The 19,581-nt window shown below is 39.7% G+C and overlaps 2 protein-coding genes across 2 annotated transcripts; both read left to right on the top strand.

Moving 5' to 3' along the window:
- The first annotated feature begins 11,634 nt into the window (after positions 1–11,634).
- On the top strand, positions 11,635–12,558 carry LOC149454814 (olfactory receptor 13G1-like). Its single transcript, XM_089686977.1, has one exon. It carries the CDS (start codon positions 11,635–11,637, stop codon positions 12,556–12,558), a length of 924 nt encoding a protein of 307 aa, XP_089543103.1.
- A 3,419-nt stretch (positions 12,559–15,977) lies between these two features.
- On the top strand, positions 15,978–16,943 carry LOC149454813 (olfactory receptor 6F1-like). The gene has a single exon (XM_089686975.1). The coding sequence runs from the start codon at positions 15,978–15,980 to the stop codon at positions 16,941–16,943; it is 966 nt and encodes a 321-aa protein (XP_089543101.1).
- Positions 16,944–19,581: the final 2,638 nt, after the last annotated feature.

Here is a 19,581-nt window from a genome sequence, read left to right as displayed (position 1 = left end):
ATTCATAATTCATAATATGGGAGCATGTTGGGGATACCAAATGCAGATATCCAGCAGGGATGACCAGATCATTGGGCTACACCATAATAAATCAGGAACCAAATGTAAATCAAAAGTGAATCATGGCCGGAACTAGAGGGGTGATGGGGTGGGTTATGCCCCCCCGGTTGCAGTTGCACCCACCCAGGCAACCCCCCATGGATACTGTGCCCAAGCTAGGCCAAAATGTATTCTGTGACATGTCTTTTCTAGTAAGGGCGGCAATCAGCGACTTATAGCGGGACTGTGGCGGGCATTCTGACACTGACCTGACTAACAGTCACTGACATCCCCAGTGACACCAATACAGTGATCAGTGCTAATAAAAAGCACTGACACTGTACTAATGGCACTGGGCAGGAAGGGGTTAACATGAGGGGCGATCAAAGGGTTAACTGTGTGCTGGATGTGTTTCACTGTACTCATGTTGCTATGCAGAGCCATACAAAGCAGTGTGCAGGAGCCGACAGGGGAGAGATCTGTATTTTTTACTTACAGTTCTCTGCCTTCGTCAGTAATTCTCCTCGATCACCGGGTACTGGGAAGTAATCATTGTCTGGGACCCGGTGATTGACAGCCGAGGCATTGAATAGTGGTGAGGGTAGGTCGCATGCGCCCTCTACCTGGAAAGGCAAAATCATGTATACACACACATGATTTTGCGCACCCGTGGCGCCATGTGGCAGTATTACTGCTATAGAGCAGACAGGAAGCAGTTAACCCCTGGAATGTCACATTAGCACACCGCAACCATATACATTGCATGCAGGTGTGAGGTGCTTGCAGAGCAGCCCCATTCACTTGACTAGAACCTGGTTATCAGGAACTATGCCCACAGAAAGCAACAGAGGGGATCATTTTTGTCATGGCCACGAAACAAAGAATCACAGTGGATGTGTGTTGTCACCCGTCTGTAAATTTATAGATTGTTTGTAAAAAAAAGAACCCTAAAAAATCCCCTTGTCATCAGCTGTGAGCTGCACATGCTCAGTTATGGAGCCATCCTATTAGAGAATTGCCAGGCTTGGCTTCAGATCAGGCAGCAGGGCGGGTCTGGCTGTAGGCGGGTCTGGGTGTGGGCGGGTCCGAGTGTGCCCCTGTACAGTGACTTCATGGTACTTAATAGGCATGGCTTATATTAACTCACCCATCGCATGGCTGGCTCTGGAACTGTACATTCACAGTTAAGATCCAGCAACAAGGGGATTTTTGTAAAGCCTTTTCATGCCAGCCACCCGCCAGTGGTGAAAGGGGCACTCTGCTGGGCTCTGATGTAAGGGGCGGTACTCTGCTGTAAGGTGGGACTCTGTGGACTCGGATGTAAGGTGGGACTCTGTGGACTCTCATGTAAGGTGGGACTCTGTGGACTCGGATGTAAGGTGGGACTCTGTGGACTCGGATGTAAGTTGGGACTCTGTGGACTCTCATGTAAGGTGGGACTCTGTGGACTCTGATGTAAGGTGGGACTCTGTGGACTCTGATGTAAGGTGGGACTCTGATGTACGGTGGTGCTTTGAAAACACAGATTTAAGGGGGACTCTGATGTGTAGGGGGAATACTGTTGACTTTGATATAAGGGAGAACTCTGATGTGAACATGACGCTCATCCTGACTGCTACATTCTATACATTTTTCTTTTTTTACTTCCTCCTGACCCATGTACTTTATAGAGTACGTTGTACATAGACCTGATCAAGGTGCTCATTGTCTCCACTGTTGGTTTAATGAAGTTCTTCTTTGAAGTGTAAGTTCACTTTTATAGAAAATCTGTAAGATGACCTAACACTGGACCCCTATCCATCCCCCGACCCCCCCCCCCCCCGGTCCTGCTGTACTTACCTCCCACAATCCTGCACTGTTAGGCTTCTGCATGCGGCTTCACTAATCAGGGGATGGGAAATCCCTGTGACTTTCTCTCCTCTCCTTGCAGTACTGACAGGAAGTGCCATTCATGTGACAGTGCTGACCAATTAGAATCAGTCTGGTCTGTATTGGCTGCACAGTACTGAGAGGAGATGAAGCCATGTGGCATGTTGGAACAGCGCAGGATCATGCGAGGTAAGTACAGCGGGGCTGGGGGTGTGTGGCAAGGGTGCAGTGTTACATCACCCTACAGATTTTTATAAAGGTGAACTTACACTTTAAGGTAGGCTCAGTAAAGCAGCCCATACATCAGTCATTTTTTTTGTTCAACCAGCGGGTTGAACAAAAAAATAATTCAGTTCCCACATCCACACTTGATACCGCCATGCTAACCAACTGTACTCTGTCCTACTGATTTCTGTTTCTGTACACTGTCCTGCTGACCTCCCATCCCTTGCCCCCCTGACCTTTTTTACTGCCCCCCTCCCCACTTCAGACCAGCTAGATCCAGCTCTGATGTCAATCATGATAAAGATCCATTGTCAATCACAATTATCAACAAACATGATCCATGTCACTACAATCCTGTCCATCTGGACTCCCATTGCAAATGAACGTTGCAATGCTTGAATGTAAACAGCAATGCTAGGGAACCTTGCTGAAGTTATTGACCAAATATTGCCATGACCACATTTCGTCATTGATGTCACCCAGGATCCCCCAACCACTTTGTTTGCATACATAACCTGGTCAGGGAATGCAAATGTCATTTAGTGGCTTTAAGTTTGTTTTTCTTTCAATGTCACTTTTGATGGCGTACTTCTTTTAAATGTGTCCCTTCAGGTTTTAGGTTTAAGTCACTCACAAAGCATATTATTTAACCCCTTGGCGCCGATGCCTTCCGTCTTTTTAAGGGTTTCGGAAGCCGGGAGTCGGGGCAGGGTTTTAAGGTCATGTGGCTGCCGTGATTCGCCATCACGGGGGTCACATGATCAGAAAAGGTCCCGATCAAAAGAGGAGATCGGGACCTTTCCGTGAGTACCGGACATGTGCGTTGGGAGCGAACAGGGCACGCGTTCTCAGCACATATGTTTTTGTTAATTGCTTGCAAATCTGTGGCCGCTTGGCGTCAAGGCCCAGGCGCCAGGAGGCCGCACATTTGCCTATGGCTGGCATGAAGAGGTTAAAGGAATTTGGTGCATTTTTAATGTTGCTCTTTAAACCTTATTTAAAGAAAATTTTCCTGTCAAACAGTATTATTATTATTTATTTTATTTTTTTGACTGGTTCGTGTTCCCTCTGGCATAGCCAAGCCCCCCATGCCTTTTTTATAGCAAAAGCTTGAAAATTGGCCTTGGAAAAGAGAAAGTAGAGAATCACAACATACAAAAGATTTTTTTCATAATGTTAATAACTTGGGAACATGTGGTGATTTCAGGGAGGGAAAATTCCATGTGGGATCCTTAAAAGGGGCCAACAATGTCACGAAAAACTCAGGAGCACTAAAAATTTGGAGGGCAAGAACAAAACAAAAAAGGAGAGGGGAGAGGTAGGGGAGATATGAAAAGAAAAAAATGGGGAGAAAAGGGATGAGAGGGAGGATAGAGGCGAATAATATGCAATTTTAATATCTTGAAAAAATCAAATAAATTAGAAAAGGGCTAAATTAAAAAAAAAACAAAAACAAATTAACCTGTCTAACTGTATGCGTTAAGTAATTTGGATCAGCCCAATAAATACGGCATACACAGAATGCCAATGGATATCAGGTTCACATTGGGTTAAGAAATTTTTAAGTTTCATCATCATTACTAATTGTTTTTATAAAGTGCATACTTTACATAATTTTTTATAGTCTTAAAATAGGTAAGAGTCTAAAATAGCTGAGAGCATTAAATCCCCTAAGACACAAAGGTAACTAGATTATAAAAGCCTCCATGATTAGTTCAGTTCTTTCTACAAAATGTACAGCTCTGCCTCCATAGTGTACAAACGCATTTACAAGGTAAACTGAGAAAAAAAGATTCTCATAATAAAACTGGATTGCTGCAACTGGACAACTAGGGTGGTTTCTTGAAGGCAGTTTGTGGTCAATGTAAGTTATGGGGTTTTTTTGCATCTAGTTATTATAAATAATACATGTATAATAAAATTTTGTTTGAGAAGTATAAACAAAACTAGGACAAAAATGTTGTTCTTTTAGCAATAAAATTACTGACATGACAATTCAACGTGCACTATTTTGCAAGCAGCATTCAGTGCTGGAAAGTAAATTTTTGCACGTTTTGTTCTGTGTCCTCCCATCACATATTTATATTCTAATAAATGAGGGAATGAGCGCTAAGTGGGAAAAAAAGAAAATATCTGCAACTAATATTCATATGACAAAAATGTTATGTGTATTTTAAGCCGATATCCCTTAATCCTTTTGCTGGCAGGCCATGCACTTTTAAATGTAGATGGTCAGACCATTTTTGCAATTTTGTGTTTTTTTTCACTTACAGCTTTCAGATTTTGTAAAAGATTTTGTATTTTCCAAAAGCAAGTGATTGTTAGAATAATAAAGGGCTACTGATTTTTGGGGTGAAAATAGAGTGAAACTCTATGTTCACTAACAATACACTAAAATCATTATTAGCAGATAAAAACACAGAAATACTTACAACAATTCCTACAAAGTTCAAATGATAAAACTGTGTTGAGTTAATAAATAACAAATATTTGTACATTTTAAGCTGTGCCTTTTTGTGAAACGTTGAAACTTGAAGGTAGGTAACACTGTAAATAGGTAACTTATGTTAAAAATCTCAAGGTTGGCTTCACACCTTCACACCTTGGCTGCCATTGTGCTACATGCTGGGTGTCCAGTGCGCTCCTGTACCTTTAAGGAGGGATGGGCACCCTCCAGGCTTACCTGCCCTCCGTCTATCCATTAAATACATGTGCCTCTACTATGGGGGCTCTCAAAATTTGTAGAGTTAGCAACTGCAGAATATTGGGGCGCCGTGAAGAGGCTCTGCAGCTTACGCATGTATTTGCAAATGTGTGCTAACTAAACCCCTGTTTTTAACCCATACTGTTAGACAGGTTAATTTTCAAGCTGGTTGGTACGTTGAGCTGGGAATTTTTCTCTTTTAGTGTTTGACATGCGTCGCCCTTCCATGTGCTTCTTGCTGTGAAGGCCAGTTGTAGACTGGGGCAATGGCCATTTTGTACTGGCTTCACACCTGTGCTTTGTGATAACGCCCAATCTACAGTATCATGTGAGTGCTGTGTTGGTTGGAGTTCTGAAAAAAATATACAGACATACATTTTATCGTAATTTAGTGCATTACAATCAGTGGCAGGGCATTGAAATCCGTTGCAGTGCATAGCATTTAATGATTGTCATTTTAGAAAATTTTGTTTCAAAAAAGAAAAAAAAAATAAGCACTGCGATCTGTTGTACCAATGCACTGCAACACATGTGTACAACACATACCAGCACATGTTATACGCACTATAACATGCTCCTGCTGGTGTGAATAGACCCACAGGGGTTGATTTACTAAAACTGGAGAGTGCAAAATTTGGTGCAGCTCTGCATAGAAACCAATCAGCTTCCAGTTTTTGTTTTTTTTTTCGTCGAAACTTAATTGAACAAGCTGAAGTTAGAAGCTAATTGGCTACCATGCACAGCTGAATTAGATTTTGCACTCTCCAGTTTTAGTAAATCAACCCCACACATAACATTCATTACCAAAATGTGTGTAATTTGTGTATGTTAATTTTTTTTTTATTATTTTTTTTACAGTAGTAGTTTCACCACTACATTGAAAAAAAATGCAGGTGAAAAAATTAGGTTGTGAAAATTGTTAGCCTAACACAGGTTTGTGATCACTAAAAATTTGAATGACAATGTTATTACTCATGTGCTTGCACAATTATTCATATATGTATTCATAAATGTATTTACACACACCCTGGCATGACCTTTTCCTGGGTAAAAACTTTCCCAGTGAGTGAGTGTTGTCTGAAAAAACCTGAAAAAATAGAAAACTAATGTAGGCATGACATTGCTAATATACTGTATAATACATATATACTGTATATATATATATGTTTTTTTTCTCAGAGAATAGGTGCAGGAACTCCCCCCTTCTGAGTTATTTCTTGTTTCCACCCCCCTACCCACCTCCGAGTACAGTCCCTTGGTTCTACCTCCTACCCACCTCCCAGTACTGCTCTTATTAGAGAATACAGAGTCAAATATCATTTTGTTGTGTTAAGTAATTTGCATGCAATCTGTTAATGATAACAAGAAAAGCAGTAAAATAGATTCCCTACAGCCAGCAGCAATAGACCCCCCTCCAAAGCAACAATGGCCCTCCACATTTTATTTTCTGATTTGGATACATTTTTACTGTGATCACTGATTTTCTTCTGTGCCTATGGAACATGACCTCACCATTGCTCCAGTGGGGTCATGAATTAAAATGCATATATTTCACAGAAGCATGGAGAATTAGATGCTCATGAAGTCCCATAATAAACTGCATAGGTCGGTTTATTCTACGTTGTTATACAACTAGATAATTTAACTTCTTTTGGCTTTTACCTCATCTTTTTCATTAACTGCATTGTTTTTCTGTGGAGATTATTGCCAACCACAGACATTGTTCAGTATCAAAAGATACAAATTACTCTAATGCAATATCCCAGGGTAATTTAGATACATCACTTCAGCATCAATATGCCTCTGGAAAGTAATTTTAAATATTGGCAACTACATAGGTATACGACAGCCTCACCATAAAATATACAGTAGATGACAGATCTCTGTCTAGAGTGAGAAGTGTGGCCTGGTCAAAGGTTGTCAGTATTGCTTATAAATATCAATATTCTCCGGACTCCTGCCATACTCAGGGAGTTATTTACTAAAACTGGAGCCTGCAAAATCTGGTGCAGCTCTGCATAGAAACCTATCAGGTTCCTTTTTTTTTGCCAACGCATAATTGAACAAGATGAAGTTAGAAGCTGATTAGTTACTATGCACAGCTGCACCAGATTCTGAGCGCTCCAGTTGTAGTAAATTTCCATCTTAGTGGCCAATTGGGGCATCAGATCACAAGCATCTTCAAGTTCACTCTTATACAAGAGAATACAGTTAGCGGCCCTTCTGCTGGTGACCTAAACCTTCCCCATTTGTAGCTTCAGTAAAGATATATGTCCAAATACTTTATGAACTCAATGAAATATGTCAGCTAACCAATCATTGAGGTGATGCGACTCTTTCTCTTGCAGTCAGAAAGGGTTGATTGATCTGCCCGGTGATGGAATGAAAGAGTCTGCTTGGGGCTTGTGTAGCCGTATACTGCAAAGCTTTGAAAACAGTAGATGTACTCCTCTTAAGACACTACTGAATCGTCTCATCTGGGAAGCTATTATAGACCTGAGTTTGGAACTATTTATGCCAAATATACCACAAATATGTTTGTTTTTATCCTGATCTAATTTATGTATCCCCATCCATTGCCCTATGTCGGTATAGCAAAGTAACAGCCTTAACAGTCATTACAAGTTTCCTGAGGCAGACTTGATTTGCAGAAGAAAAGAGGGAGCGTGTCAGACCAGAACTGTTAATTAGTGCTATAAGAAAACTCATGGAGCGCTGCTCCAAGCACCACCCTTAATTAGTCCGGTGACTCTCCACCTCTCCCCCTCCTTGCTGTGTAAGCAGGTGCTTACAAGTGTTGTGTAGAATAAGGATGACTTTTTTTCGGTTTCTGTATGTGATATTGGAAATGCTATACTAGGTAAAGCACTTGGTGTGTGTAACATGTTACTGGCAACCCTGCTGTTACTCTGTGAATGTCTATTTCACTGTTCTCTGTACAGTATTGTGTTAGAGCACGGGTCTCCAAACCTTTCAAACAAAGGGCCAGTATACAGTCCTTCATACTTTAGGAGGCCCGGATTAGGGCCAGTGGGGATAGAAAATCTCCTTGCTCCAGTATAAGTGAGAATAAACATGGCCTCATGGTTGATGGTCAGTAGGAGGAGTAGTGCCCCATCATTGGTGTCAGTGGGAAGAATATACCATCGCTAGTTTCAATGGAAGAAGTGCTGCTCCATTGTTGGTCTCACTGGGAAGAATATTGCCCCATGGGCCGGATAAAGGGTAGCAAAGGGCCATATCTGGCCCTTGGGCCGCAGTTTGGAGACCCTTGTGTTAGAGAGTCAGTAGGCTGCCCAGGGAGTTAGGTAAGAGTTAAAGTGTCACTAAACCCACATCATAAAAAAAATATCAATAAATGCTGTATTGCATGCTGTTCAAACTCACTCAGTCACTATAGGATCCATTTTCTGAATTCTGAAAAAAAACTGGTTGATCCTGTTCCTCTCTATCTCCACCTTCTGTTCATGTCCCCAGTGCAGTTGGGGATTTTGCTGCTGTACAGGCAGTTCTGCACATGCTCAGTTTTCAGTGAGTTTCTATGCTGAGCATTTCCTTCCTATCACAACTGAGCAGCCCATGTGACTATAGAGTCACACATGTGGGTGTATACACAGTGGTATTTGACAGCCCACTTCATCCCTCCTCCGCCATTCCCACTAACCAGCTAAACACAATAAGGAGTGGAATATTACATCTTGATTGATGGAGGATTCCCCTCCCTGTTATTCTAAGACACAGCCTGGAGGGATGTAACACAGCCTGGGACTGGCAGAAATCCACTAATATTATGGTATTTCCATAAAATAACAAAGATTTGATTTCAAATACATATTTGAATGACAATTTAGAACAGTTCCTGCTTATGTTTCCCTGCAGACAGTTTGGGAAAGAGCTGGGTCGTGTGACAGCTGTATATATTGTTTAGGAAAAAGGTACTTAGACGTTTTTTTAATTAAAATTATTTCAGTGCCATCATCCACATTGAAAAGTGTGTGTTTAATATCCCTTTAAGGCTTCTAAATCCCATTTGTTAATGGATCTGCCCCCTTGTGGTGAGCTGTAAATATAAGGGGAGGCTGCCTTTCTGGGCTATCCTTGTGTGGGAAGATCATAGATTGGAACTGCTGCATAATGTGATGTCTGTCAGGGGTTTCTCCCCCTTGAAAGGGTTCCCAGTCGGGGAGCTGAAGAGAGTGAAGGACCTATGGACTTTGCACTACTTTGAGGTATGAGTTGGGCAGCCTGGATGGGAAAGAGAGATAGAGTGAGGAGGAATTAACTGCGAGCGACTGTGCCACATTAATTCTGTCTTTGGAATAAGCCTAAGTAAATGTTTTCAAAGTTACAAAATGTTGGTCCTACAAAGAGGTTGCATTCAAGGCGTATAAAAGAACAGGGCTTATTTTGGGGGATGAGCACTGTCAGAGGTTCACCAGTGGAGAATGCTGCAAGTGGAAGATCTGATTGCCATTGCCACGGGTAACCAATGGAGTGTTTGGTGCTATAGCTGTACAGTGTGACTTAGCAGGGATGATGGCATGCATTAGTAGCATGGGGGGGAGCTGTAAGCGCAATCCCCCTCCCTAGTGGCCAGTGCCCAATACCTGGGACCAGAACTGCAGCACGGAACCCACATGTATCTAGCCTGTATGTCACTGGAAAGTGTATGAGAGAGGATCCTCAGAAATACAGAGCCTCAGCAAGCTTATGTTTCATGCTAATGATAAATCTCAAGTATGAGAGTGGCATCAAAGCTAGGCTTGGATTGTGGTATACAGGCTCCATGGCATCCCTTCCAAAGTGCTGCACCATGTAAGGAAGGCTGTGTAGAGTTAGTCATGTGCAACACCACTGTGAAGTGGATGAGACTCGAAGAGTTAATTGTGCTAGGACATGTGCTTGCTTCTGTTGGAGTGCCGCCTTAATGCAGTTTTCTCATGACTGCAGCCTCTGCCTGCTTAGTTGGGCATTAGAGAACACAGATTTTGGATTTTCCCTTTAGATTGCCTTAAGCCCTACTCAAAGGCAAGTCCTGGAATCCAGTAATAGCTGGATCACCATGCAATGTCTGAATATAGGATGCTGCATACACAAGACCAGCCCACTCTAAGTGTAAAGGAGCTGCTTCAGCCTTTCTTCTCCTAGGCCACACCAATTTGACGCATTTCACCCTTCCAGAGGTCTTAATCATAGAGGACCTCTGCAATTAAGCCCTGTGGAAGGGTGAAATGCGTCAGAGGGGAGTGGCCTAGAAGACACTGAAGCCTCTCCTTTATCTTGAGGCTACATTTACACTGGTGATAAAGGCTGGTGGGAACTGTAGTGGCAGGAATATTGTGTTTACATCTGTGGATGAGAGTGGCTAGGTGCAGATGCCAGCCCCATTCACTATAATGACAGGTCGCCAGTGGCTGCAGCTATGTACAGTTAGGTCCATATATATTTGGACACAGGCACAATTTTAGTTTTTTTTCAAGTATTTACCAAAACATATTCAATCTATAGTTATATCTTGGATATGGGCTGAACGTGCACACTCTCAGTTTTAATTTGAGGGTATGTACATCCAAATTGGAGGAAGGGTTTAGGAATTACGCTCTTAAGACTGGCCATCCACCATTTTTCAAGGGACCAAAAGTAATTGGACAATTGAATCAAAAGCTGTTTCATGGCCAGGTGTGGGCTACTCCTTCATTAGTTCTTCGTCAATTAGGGAGGTAAAAGGTCTGGAGTTGATTCTAAGTGTGGTATTTGCATTTGGAATCTATTGCTGTGAACCTGCATCATGTGTTCAAAGGAGCTATCCATGCAAGTGAAACAGGCCATTGTAAGGCTTCAAAAAGGAAGCAAATCCATCAGAGAGATAGTAGCAACATTAGGTGTGGCCAAATCAACAGATGCTAGTATTGCAATTGTTTTCCTTTTTACTGTTACATAATTACTTTAAAGTGGTATTAAACCAAAAAGCAAACATTTATTATATTGCAGCTTTCCATTTTTTAGATGTGATGGTTGCATTAGTTTTACTTTTTAGATGTTCTTTCTTTATTTCACCAGATAATCTGGCCAGTAAGTCTATTGTTTTTCAATAGATAAGTTCTCTTCAAGTGTAGCAGTTAAGAGTGTTGAAACAAACAATATACCACTGACAATGGTGCTTTCGATGAACAGCGATTATGTTTTATTGGGAAATCTTTATCCAAAAAGAAAAAAAACTGTTGCTGTAACTGCAGTGTGAACTTGAGTTTGGTTTCAATTTGTTATTGTATCTAAATTTGCTAGTACATCTGAAGTATCACTCCCCCAGATTATCAGTGCTGCTGGCTGCTGTGCCCCTGTGCTTCTTCATCTAGAATCGAGGCACCCTAATACAGGAGGTGTGTTAGAGGCCAGATCACTAGGTAAAAACAGATGTAACAAGGAGGGCATGAGGGAAAAGAGCCTAAAAAAAGGTACCTAATGCAGCCACCACATCTAAGGACTGGTAAGCTTCAATATATTACATTTTTGGTTTGGGGTTAAGCATTGTTTTAGGTTACAGAAGTGATAACATACAAACATGACAGTTTCAGTGCTTCTCACCCTCAGAGTTGTTCTCATTATGATTATATCTTTAGGAATAATTAATAAAACAAATAAACAAGGAAATGTTCTCTTTTTACATCCAATTGGTATGTTTCAAAGTATTTTAAAGAATATTGCTAGATGTGTCTTCCTAATGACATTTTTCATTCCTTATGTATTTTCCAGAATAATTTGTATGTTCTCGATGCCTCTTAAAGGAACTAAACAGGATGACAATCAATGGGTCTCTAGTTTCTGAATTTATTATCCTAGGCTTGTCCACTTGTCCAGAGCTGGAAACACTTACATTTATCCTATGTCTCATGTCTTATACTGTGGGTTTGACTGGCAATGTAATTATTCTTTTCCTAACCATTATAGACCCAGGTCTGAACAAACCTATGTATTTCTTTCTGGGACTGTTGTCATTTCTTGATATATGGTGTACCTCTGCTACAATACCCAAGATGCTTTCGAGCTACGTGACACAGTCTAAGGTGATTTCTTATTACGGATGTGTTTTCCAGATGCTTTTCTTGACCTGGCCTTTGGGAGTTGAGTTACTTCTCCTTACAGTTATGGCTTACGACCGATATATTGCAATTGGAAATCCACTTCGCTATGCATCAATAATTAATCGCAGAGTATGTATTAAGACTACAATTACTATCTTGGTTATTGGCCTAATTAATTCTTTGATTCACACATATTTCACTTTCCGACTCCCATACTGTGATGACAATAGAATTAATCACTTTTTCTGTGAGATAATGCCTTTGCTGAAACTGGCCTGTGCAGATATTTATATCAACGAGATTGTTGTCTATACATCTGATTTTATGTTTGGTATTTGTTGTTTCCTACTTATATGTGTTTCCTATGTCTTTATACTGAAAACTATACTAAAGATTCGTTCTGCTGAAGGCAAGCGTAAAGCCTTTTCTACATGTGCCTCTCATATTGTAATTGTTTCTATGTTTTATGGAGCTGTCATTTCCACCTATATTCAACCAAAGAACAGTCCTTTAGAGAGAAGCAAAACAATATCTGCTATATATGCTATTGTTACACCTTCCCTAAATCCTATTATTTATAGTCTGCGGAATAAAGAAGTTAAAGAGGCATTTAGAAGAAATGTTAAGAGGCTATTGTGAATTCATTGTATGGTGCACCTCTGCTACAATACCCAAGATGCTTTCAAGTTATGTAACACAGTCTAAGGTGGTTTCTTACTATAGATGTGATTTCCAGATGCTCTTCTTGACCTGGCCTATGGGAGTCGAGCAACTTCTTCTTCCAGTTATGGATTACGACTGATACATTGCAATTGGAAATCTAGTTCGCTATGCATCAATATTTAACCTCAGAGTATGTATTAAGACTACAATCACTTTTTCAATTATTGGCCTAATGAATTCTTTGATCCACATGTATTGCCCTTTCCGACTCCCATACTGTGATGACAATAGGATTATTCACTTCTTCTGGGCGATAATGCCTTTGCTGAAAATGGCATGTGCTGGTATTTATATCAATGAGATTGTTGTCTATACATCTGATTTTATGTTTGGTATTTGTTCTTTCCTACTTATACGTGTTTACTATGTCTTTATGTCTTAAAAGTATACTGAAGTATTCTGCAAAAGGCAAGCGTAAAGCCTTTTCTACATGTGCCTCTCATATTGTAATTGTTTCTATGTTTTAGGCTTCATGCACACTAGAAAAGCTAAAAACTGCTTTAGAAACGCTGGACAAAAACCGCTAATGTTTTAGTGCTTTTTATGCCAGGGTTTAGCATAGTGTTTTTATGCATAGTGTTTTATGCCAGGGTTTAGTGTTCATCCTAGTGTGTAAGCTACATTTAGTAGCTTCAGCATTAAGGAGTGGGGCCACAGCATCCTTAACCATTTCACCCCAACGGTACACATATATGCGGCCTCTTGGCGGCTGAGCCTTTGCGCAGATTTGCGTACCATTTGTAAACAAACGTGCTGAGAGTGAGCACCCTGCACATGTGACGGCATACCACGGAAAGGTCCCGATCTCTCCTTGCGATCGGGACCTTTCTGATCATGTGACTGCCGTGACAGCCAATCACAGTCACATGCAAGAGATGGTTACAGATTGTGTAGGAGAGGAGATTCCCAGTGAGCGGCTCTCCCATGGCACCTACCTATCCAGTCCTCCTGGCTGTGTGCTGAAGATTCATAAAAAGGCACCAAGTGGGTATCGCTGGTACCATGATTTTTCTCATCATTCATGACCAAGGAATTTTTTACTATTCAGCAATGTGCTAATATAACTGGAGATTGCTTGGTCATGCAACACTTTACCGAAATTAAATTTTTATAAATGTTTTCACTTAAATAGAACTTTCTTTTGGTAGTATTTAATCACCACTGTTTTTTTTATTTTTTGCCACCCTAATTGGTGTATATTATTTAGTCTGTGTGAAAGTCTACAAACTATGATATATACAGTATATTTGAATATTGATCAATCCTGATGTACTGAAGGCCTATTTAATTTCTCGAGACCTTAAAATGCCAGGACAGTACATATACCCCCCCAAATTACCCCTTTTTGGAATGTAGACAGTCCAAGGTGTTTAGTAAGAGGCATGGAGAATTTTCTGAAGATGTAATTTTTTGTCATAATTTTTTGAAAATGAAGCAACTAAATAAAATGTTTTTTTTTTCACAATTTCTTTACATACAGTTAGCAGTGCAGTACCACGTCATCATATGACTGGCCTGGGGGTGATCAGTGACAGTATGTAAAAAGACATTTTTTTTTAATTACGTTTTTATTCAGTCTTTTAAACTATTTGTCCTTTTTTAACATTTTACTTTTTTTACTGTTTTTTTACATACTTTCATCAGAGTAGTTCAGTGTCACCATAGTGTAGTCTTCGGGGGGATCAGGATTTTGTTTTTCTTTACAGTGATTGCAGTTACAGTACACTTTAACAGCAATCGCATAAACTGTCATGAATGGGTTTCATTCATAACAGGTGTGCTTATTGTTAACCTACTGTGATTGGCTACAGCTAATGATGTGGTACAGGGTGCCAGGTACCATATGATAGCTGTGGGCCAATCACAACATCATTAAAGTAATCACAACTATTATGAAAGAAACTCATCTATAACAGTTGTGTATACATCTGTTGTGATCATGTGATCTCACAGCCGCTCAAAACGGCCAGGTGCCATAATCCTTTGTGTCCGGTGGAAACAGCAGTTACAGGAGAAGCGTGCCAGTGCACATGTATGAAGAAACATATATTTACTTTGTTGTGCCCGGCCTTGCCACTTTCCCACAATAAAAGTAATGTGGGCAGTCCTAAAGTAGTTAACTAAATTGATGGGCTGTAAATGCTTTTCAAGTGTCACTGGAAAATTTGGGTACCGCAGTTTTCACCATTGTGCAGCCACACGCAATTTTTTGGTTTGACAGATTTGGTATCTGGTTTTTAACACAATCTATATTGTTTGTGTGCACTAAAATTAACTTATTTTTCTAAATATAGAGTTTTGATAAACAGTGGGGCTAATATTGTGTGACATACAGTATAATTGCAGGATGCTGATAACAAGACATTGTAATGAACCAATACCTTATAGCTTTAAAAAAAAATATTAAAAAAATTTTCCAGAAGGAATTGCAAAAAACAATGGTGACGTGCAAATGCTGTTATTACTGCATCTGAAATCTTATTGATTGCTATGAGCTATAACATTGTTACTTTTGATTGCTTTATTGAAATAACCCATTCCTTTTCTTTTAAGCTAGATGTGCTTTGTAGTATGAACATAGCATTTGCATATCCAACACCATAACAATATATTTACAAAATAAAGCAGTAAAGAATAAAATAGGCCCTCTTATTGCCATAAAGCAGTTCATTTCAACCTAGATCACTTATTTACTTCTGGGACTTAAGTCTGATCCCTGGGCTTACTTTTTGCATTCTTAATTTGACCTGGGAGCATTAATTACATTTTGACATGCAATTAAAATTCTTTGTTTCCACTTGACACCTAAGACATAAACCTTTAAATTCCAGCCTAAAATTTCAGTCATTTTGCTGAGAACCTCACATAGACTATATACTAAATACTCAACTTGCAATGTACAAATGGCTCTAGCCTATGCAGTGATTCATTCAATTGAATTTCATGTGCTAAGGTAAGGCCTACTGAAACCAATGGTATTCCAATTTAATTTACAAAGCTTAATTTTACTCCCAAAGAGTTTAAAAAAAATGTAATAAGTGCCAGGAAATTACAGAATGTAAATAGAATAAAATATAACACTGGGAAAACTGGGTAGGCAGCATTTCACAAATGGAGTATAATATAGCCTAAACTGCTACTTTAAATCCTTAAACCAGCTGAGGGCCACCAAGAAGGATTAGAGGTCTTCATTAGGGCCAAAAAACAGCATGACATGTTTGCTCTAGCTAAATTAGGTACAAACAGGAAATCCAAGCTGCCAACATATGGGGCAATACATGATATGTCAATTTGAGATGTTTTCTTAACTCTCCTCATTATACTCTTCTCCATAGATGATCTCCCATCAGAAAGCTATCTTTCATGGGAACAAAACTGAAGTTCAGTTCTTCTTTCTGCTTGGCTTCCCAGGCACTGCTCAGGTACAGCTGTTTTATTTCGCAATATTTTTTGTCATATATATACTAACGGTGGTGGCCAATTGTCTCATAATTACCATGGTCTGCTTCAATTCTCATCTTCGCATCCCCATGTATTTCTTCCTCAGCAACTTGTCTGTGCTGGATACCTGGGGTTCATCTGTTCTCGTTCCTAAAACACTCAGCTATTTGATAACACAGGATAAGCGTATTTCCCATTCTGGTTGCCTTGCTCAACTTTGCTTTGCGTTCTCTGTGGGACCTACTGAATTCTTCTTACTCACACTTATGGCCTATGATAGATATCTAGCCATCTGTTTTCCATTACAGTATGCAACAATGATGAACAGTCAGATCTGCAATTACTTAGCTGTAGGTTCATGGATGAGTGGTTTCTTTACTGGTTGGTCATTAACTATTCCAACCGCTCTGCTAAACTTTTGTGGACCCAATTTAATTGATCATTTTTTCTGTGATTATATCCCTCTGGTGAAACTGTCTTGTTCTGATACATCCACCAGTGAGACAGTCTTCTTTTCATTTGCATGGGTAGTTGTGCTAAGCTCACTTACTTTTACAACAATATCTTATTCCAGTATAACTAAAAGCATTCTTCGCATTCCATCCAGCCTTGGTCGTCAGAAGGCCTTTTCTACTTGTGCTGCTCATTTAACTGTGGTCATTGTTTTATATGGAACTGTTATCTTCATGTATGTTCGCCCAAGTGCTTCCAACTTTTCTGATAAATATAAATTTGTATCTCTGTTTTATTCTGTTATAATACCGCTTTTAAATCCTCTTATATACAGTCTTAGAAATCAAGAAATTAAAAAGGCATTGAAAAATGTTCAAGAAAAACTCTACAAATCAATTTACATTTAGGATAAATGGCCCAAACTTGGCATGCCTAATAATGCTTAATAAAAAAATAAAAATCTTCTGTTCCTGAAGTCATTTTCTAGTCTAGCCCCTCCTAGCTTCCCATTACTGATGTATTACTGTGATGTTCATTACCACTGACCGATGTGCAGAAGGTTGAATTGGATAAACCAGATATTAATTGCATAAGTCAGTATCACCATAAATGAGTGCCCAGGTGTTTAAGGATCCTGCGGTGCTAACAGTGCATACAAACACTTTTCCTAGAGTACAACTCTAGTAGCAGTTTCCTGAGTTTACTCTGACCACAGGTATCATTTTATCCAAAAGGAAAATTCAGGCACGGTGTGAAAAAGGACAGCCTTTACTGTGCCACCCAAATTTAAGAAAAAAAACATTGTTTTAGTCTACAGCATTAAAACCACAAACATTGTAATTGTCCTGCTAAATAAAGTACAAATTAAAAAATAAGAGTTATTATAAGTATTTACTTATTTAATAGTAATTAATGGGTGCCGATTTATAATGCATTATTACTAAGACGAATTAAAAATGTTCTTTAATGGACAATTGCACTCATGTTTCATGTTATCATGTGAAAATGGACTGCATCAAAGGAGCACAATCTTTTGCAACAAAACAGAAATAAACTGAATATGCACATATATGGTCTAATATGTGTGTGAAATTTGAATAATTAAAAAATAACTAATTCATCAAGTTGTAATTGAATTCAATACTTGCTAAATAGCTCTGAATGTATGCTTAATGATATTGAATTAAAATATTAATAAAGAATAATGACCATCTTTATTTGCAATGAAAATAAACCCAGTCTTCTTTCCATGAACATTAGGTTGTCAGTTCAACTCTCCCTTGAACAGATGGGTAATCCTAGGAAGCACTCTAAATAATAGCTACCTCAGAGTAGTCCTGTGAGTTCCTGCCCAGGCTAGATGTCTAAAAGACACCATATCATTCTTGGCAAAGCAAGATTTTCAGATCTGGGACTTTTTGTATAAAACCGAACACTAGACCCATAACTTACTCTTGATATCTTTTAATAATAATGGTTTTCCCCAGAATTAGATTCCAGAGATTGCAAAAACTAAATCATAGATTTCTCACCATCTATTGTGGAAATGGACAGGTAAAACATTTTCTGTGTCCCACCATGGTTCCTCTTTAGCAAGGAAACAGCTCTTCATTGAAGGGTTTAGACATTCTACAAACTCATTGTCTATCTCCTTCCATTCAGCTCCAAGTTTTATGAGAGAACAGGAAAGCTAAAAATGGGAATCCACCTCTCTTAAGAAAGTACGATCACAGGTACATTTTGCTTTATTAGCACCAAAACTGAAGAATCAAACAATGTATTTTCAAGGTACAGAGTCACAAATTGCTTATTCAAAGTCTGGCTGTACCTCCTTGATAAATGCTGACTACGATGTAGCAATACAGACGCCAGAATTCACATCAGGTGGCCCTGTCCAGTAATGCAGGTCTACTAAGAAAAAGATTTCTCAAACATATAAAGCATCCCAGGTAAGTCTGTAATATTTTGACTCGTTAACCATCCTCTTTGATTGCACTAAAACACCAGTTAAAATGTTATCTTACCCCTTTCCTGATAATTGCAATGTGACGGAACGCCTGTCACCCCGATTGGGTGATTCCATCAGAGAACTATTTCCTCACCGCTGGGAAACAAGACCAAGGTAATATAGCTGGGTATTGCACTCAAGAACTAAATGGCACTAGCTCAGGTGCAACTGGGACTACTTTATTAAACAGAAATACCAGTTTGTATACACTTCAGGAATAGGGGCAGCCCCCACATGCACAATAAAAACAAATATTATACATTAGGATAACATCTTCAGCAGGACTAGCAGACAGACAGAAACAATAGATGTCCCAATTAACTCAATTAACAATGGGAATGCACACCTAGGAGGCACACAATGGTAGACAGTAAACACATAAAACCTTAATAAATGGATTAAAGCAAGAATCCTCAGCATCAGGTTGTTCTGAGTTGATTATATTAACATCTTCTTAGAGTCTCTGAGTCTGGTTTGGGCACAGAGACGTCAAATCTGTATCCAGGTCCTCCAGTTCTCAGAGCCTGTGTGTTTTGGGGAGACATGGACTTGAATCTGAAGTAAACTACTCTAAAGGCCCCCCCCCCCAGGCACACACCTCCAAGAGGATAGAGCCCCCTCAGATACCAGGGTCAAAGTCAGTAAGCAAAAGGCTAGCCTGCTGCCCCCTCGAAAAGCTCCTGTCCCAGTTGGGTCTGTCACATGCAACAAAAAGCTTTGACCATAAATGTTAGAGATGGTACAGCCTCAACACTGGCAAGCACTAGCTGAACAATATGCTGCCAAGAAAGATCTGTCTTACTATAACTGAAATATCATACCAAATATTATTATTCAAATGTTCAATCTATCAATTCCCTTCATTCCCTTTTCACCATAATCTCTTCCATAATGTGTGAGGCTTCAGATCTGTTAATGAAGGAATTCTAGGCAACAATAGTTAAAATATATATTCTATTCCCATTTTCCCATTCTCAGGCTACATATCACCTCAGCTGACGGGCATCTAAGGCTCTCCCTGGTGTCACGATCGCAGC

Source organism: Staurois parvus, unplaced genomic scaffold (genome assembly GCF_062004578.1).
Source record: "Staurois parvus isolate SC_StPar_1 unplaced genomic scaffold, SC_StPar_1.0 ptg000415l, whole genome shotgun sequence".
Classification (NCBI taxonomy): domain Eukaryota; kingdom Metazoa; phylum Chordata; class Amphibia; order Anura; family Ranidae; genus Staurois; species Staurois parvus.
The sequence above is the reverse complement of the archived record's forward strand: the minus strand, read 5'-3'. Positions and strand labels throughout refer to the sequence as shown.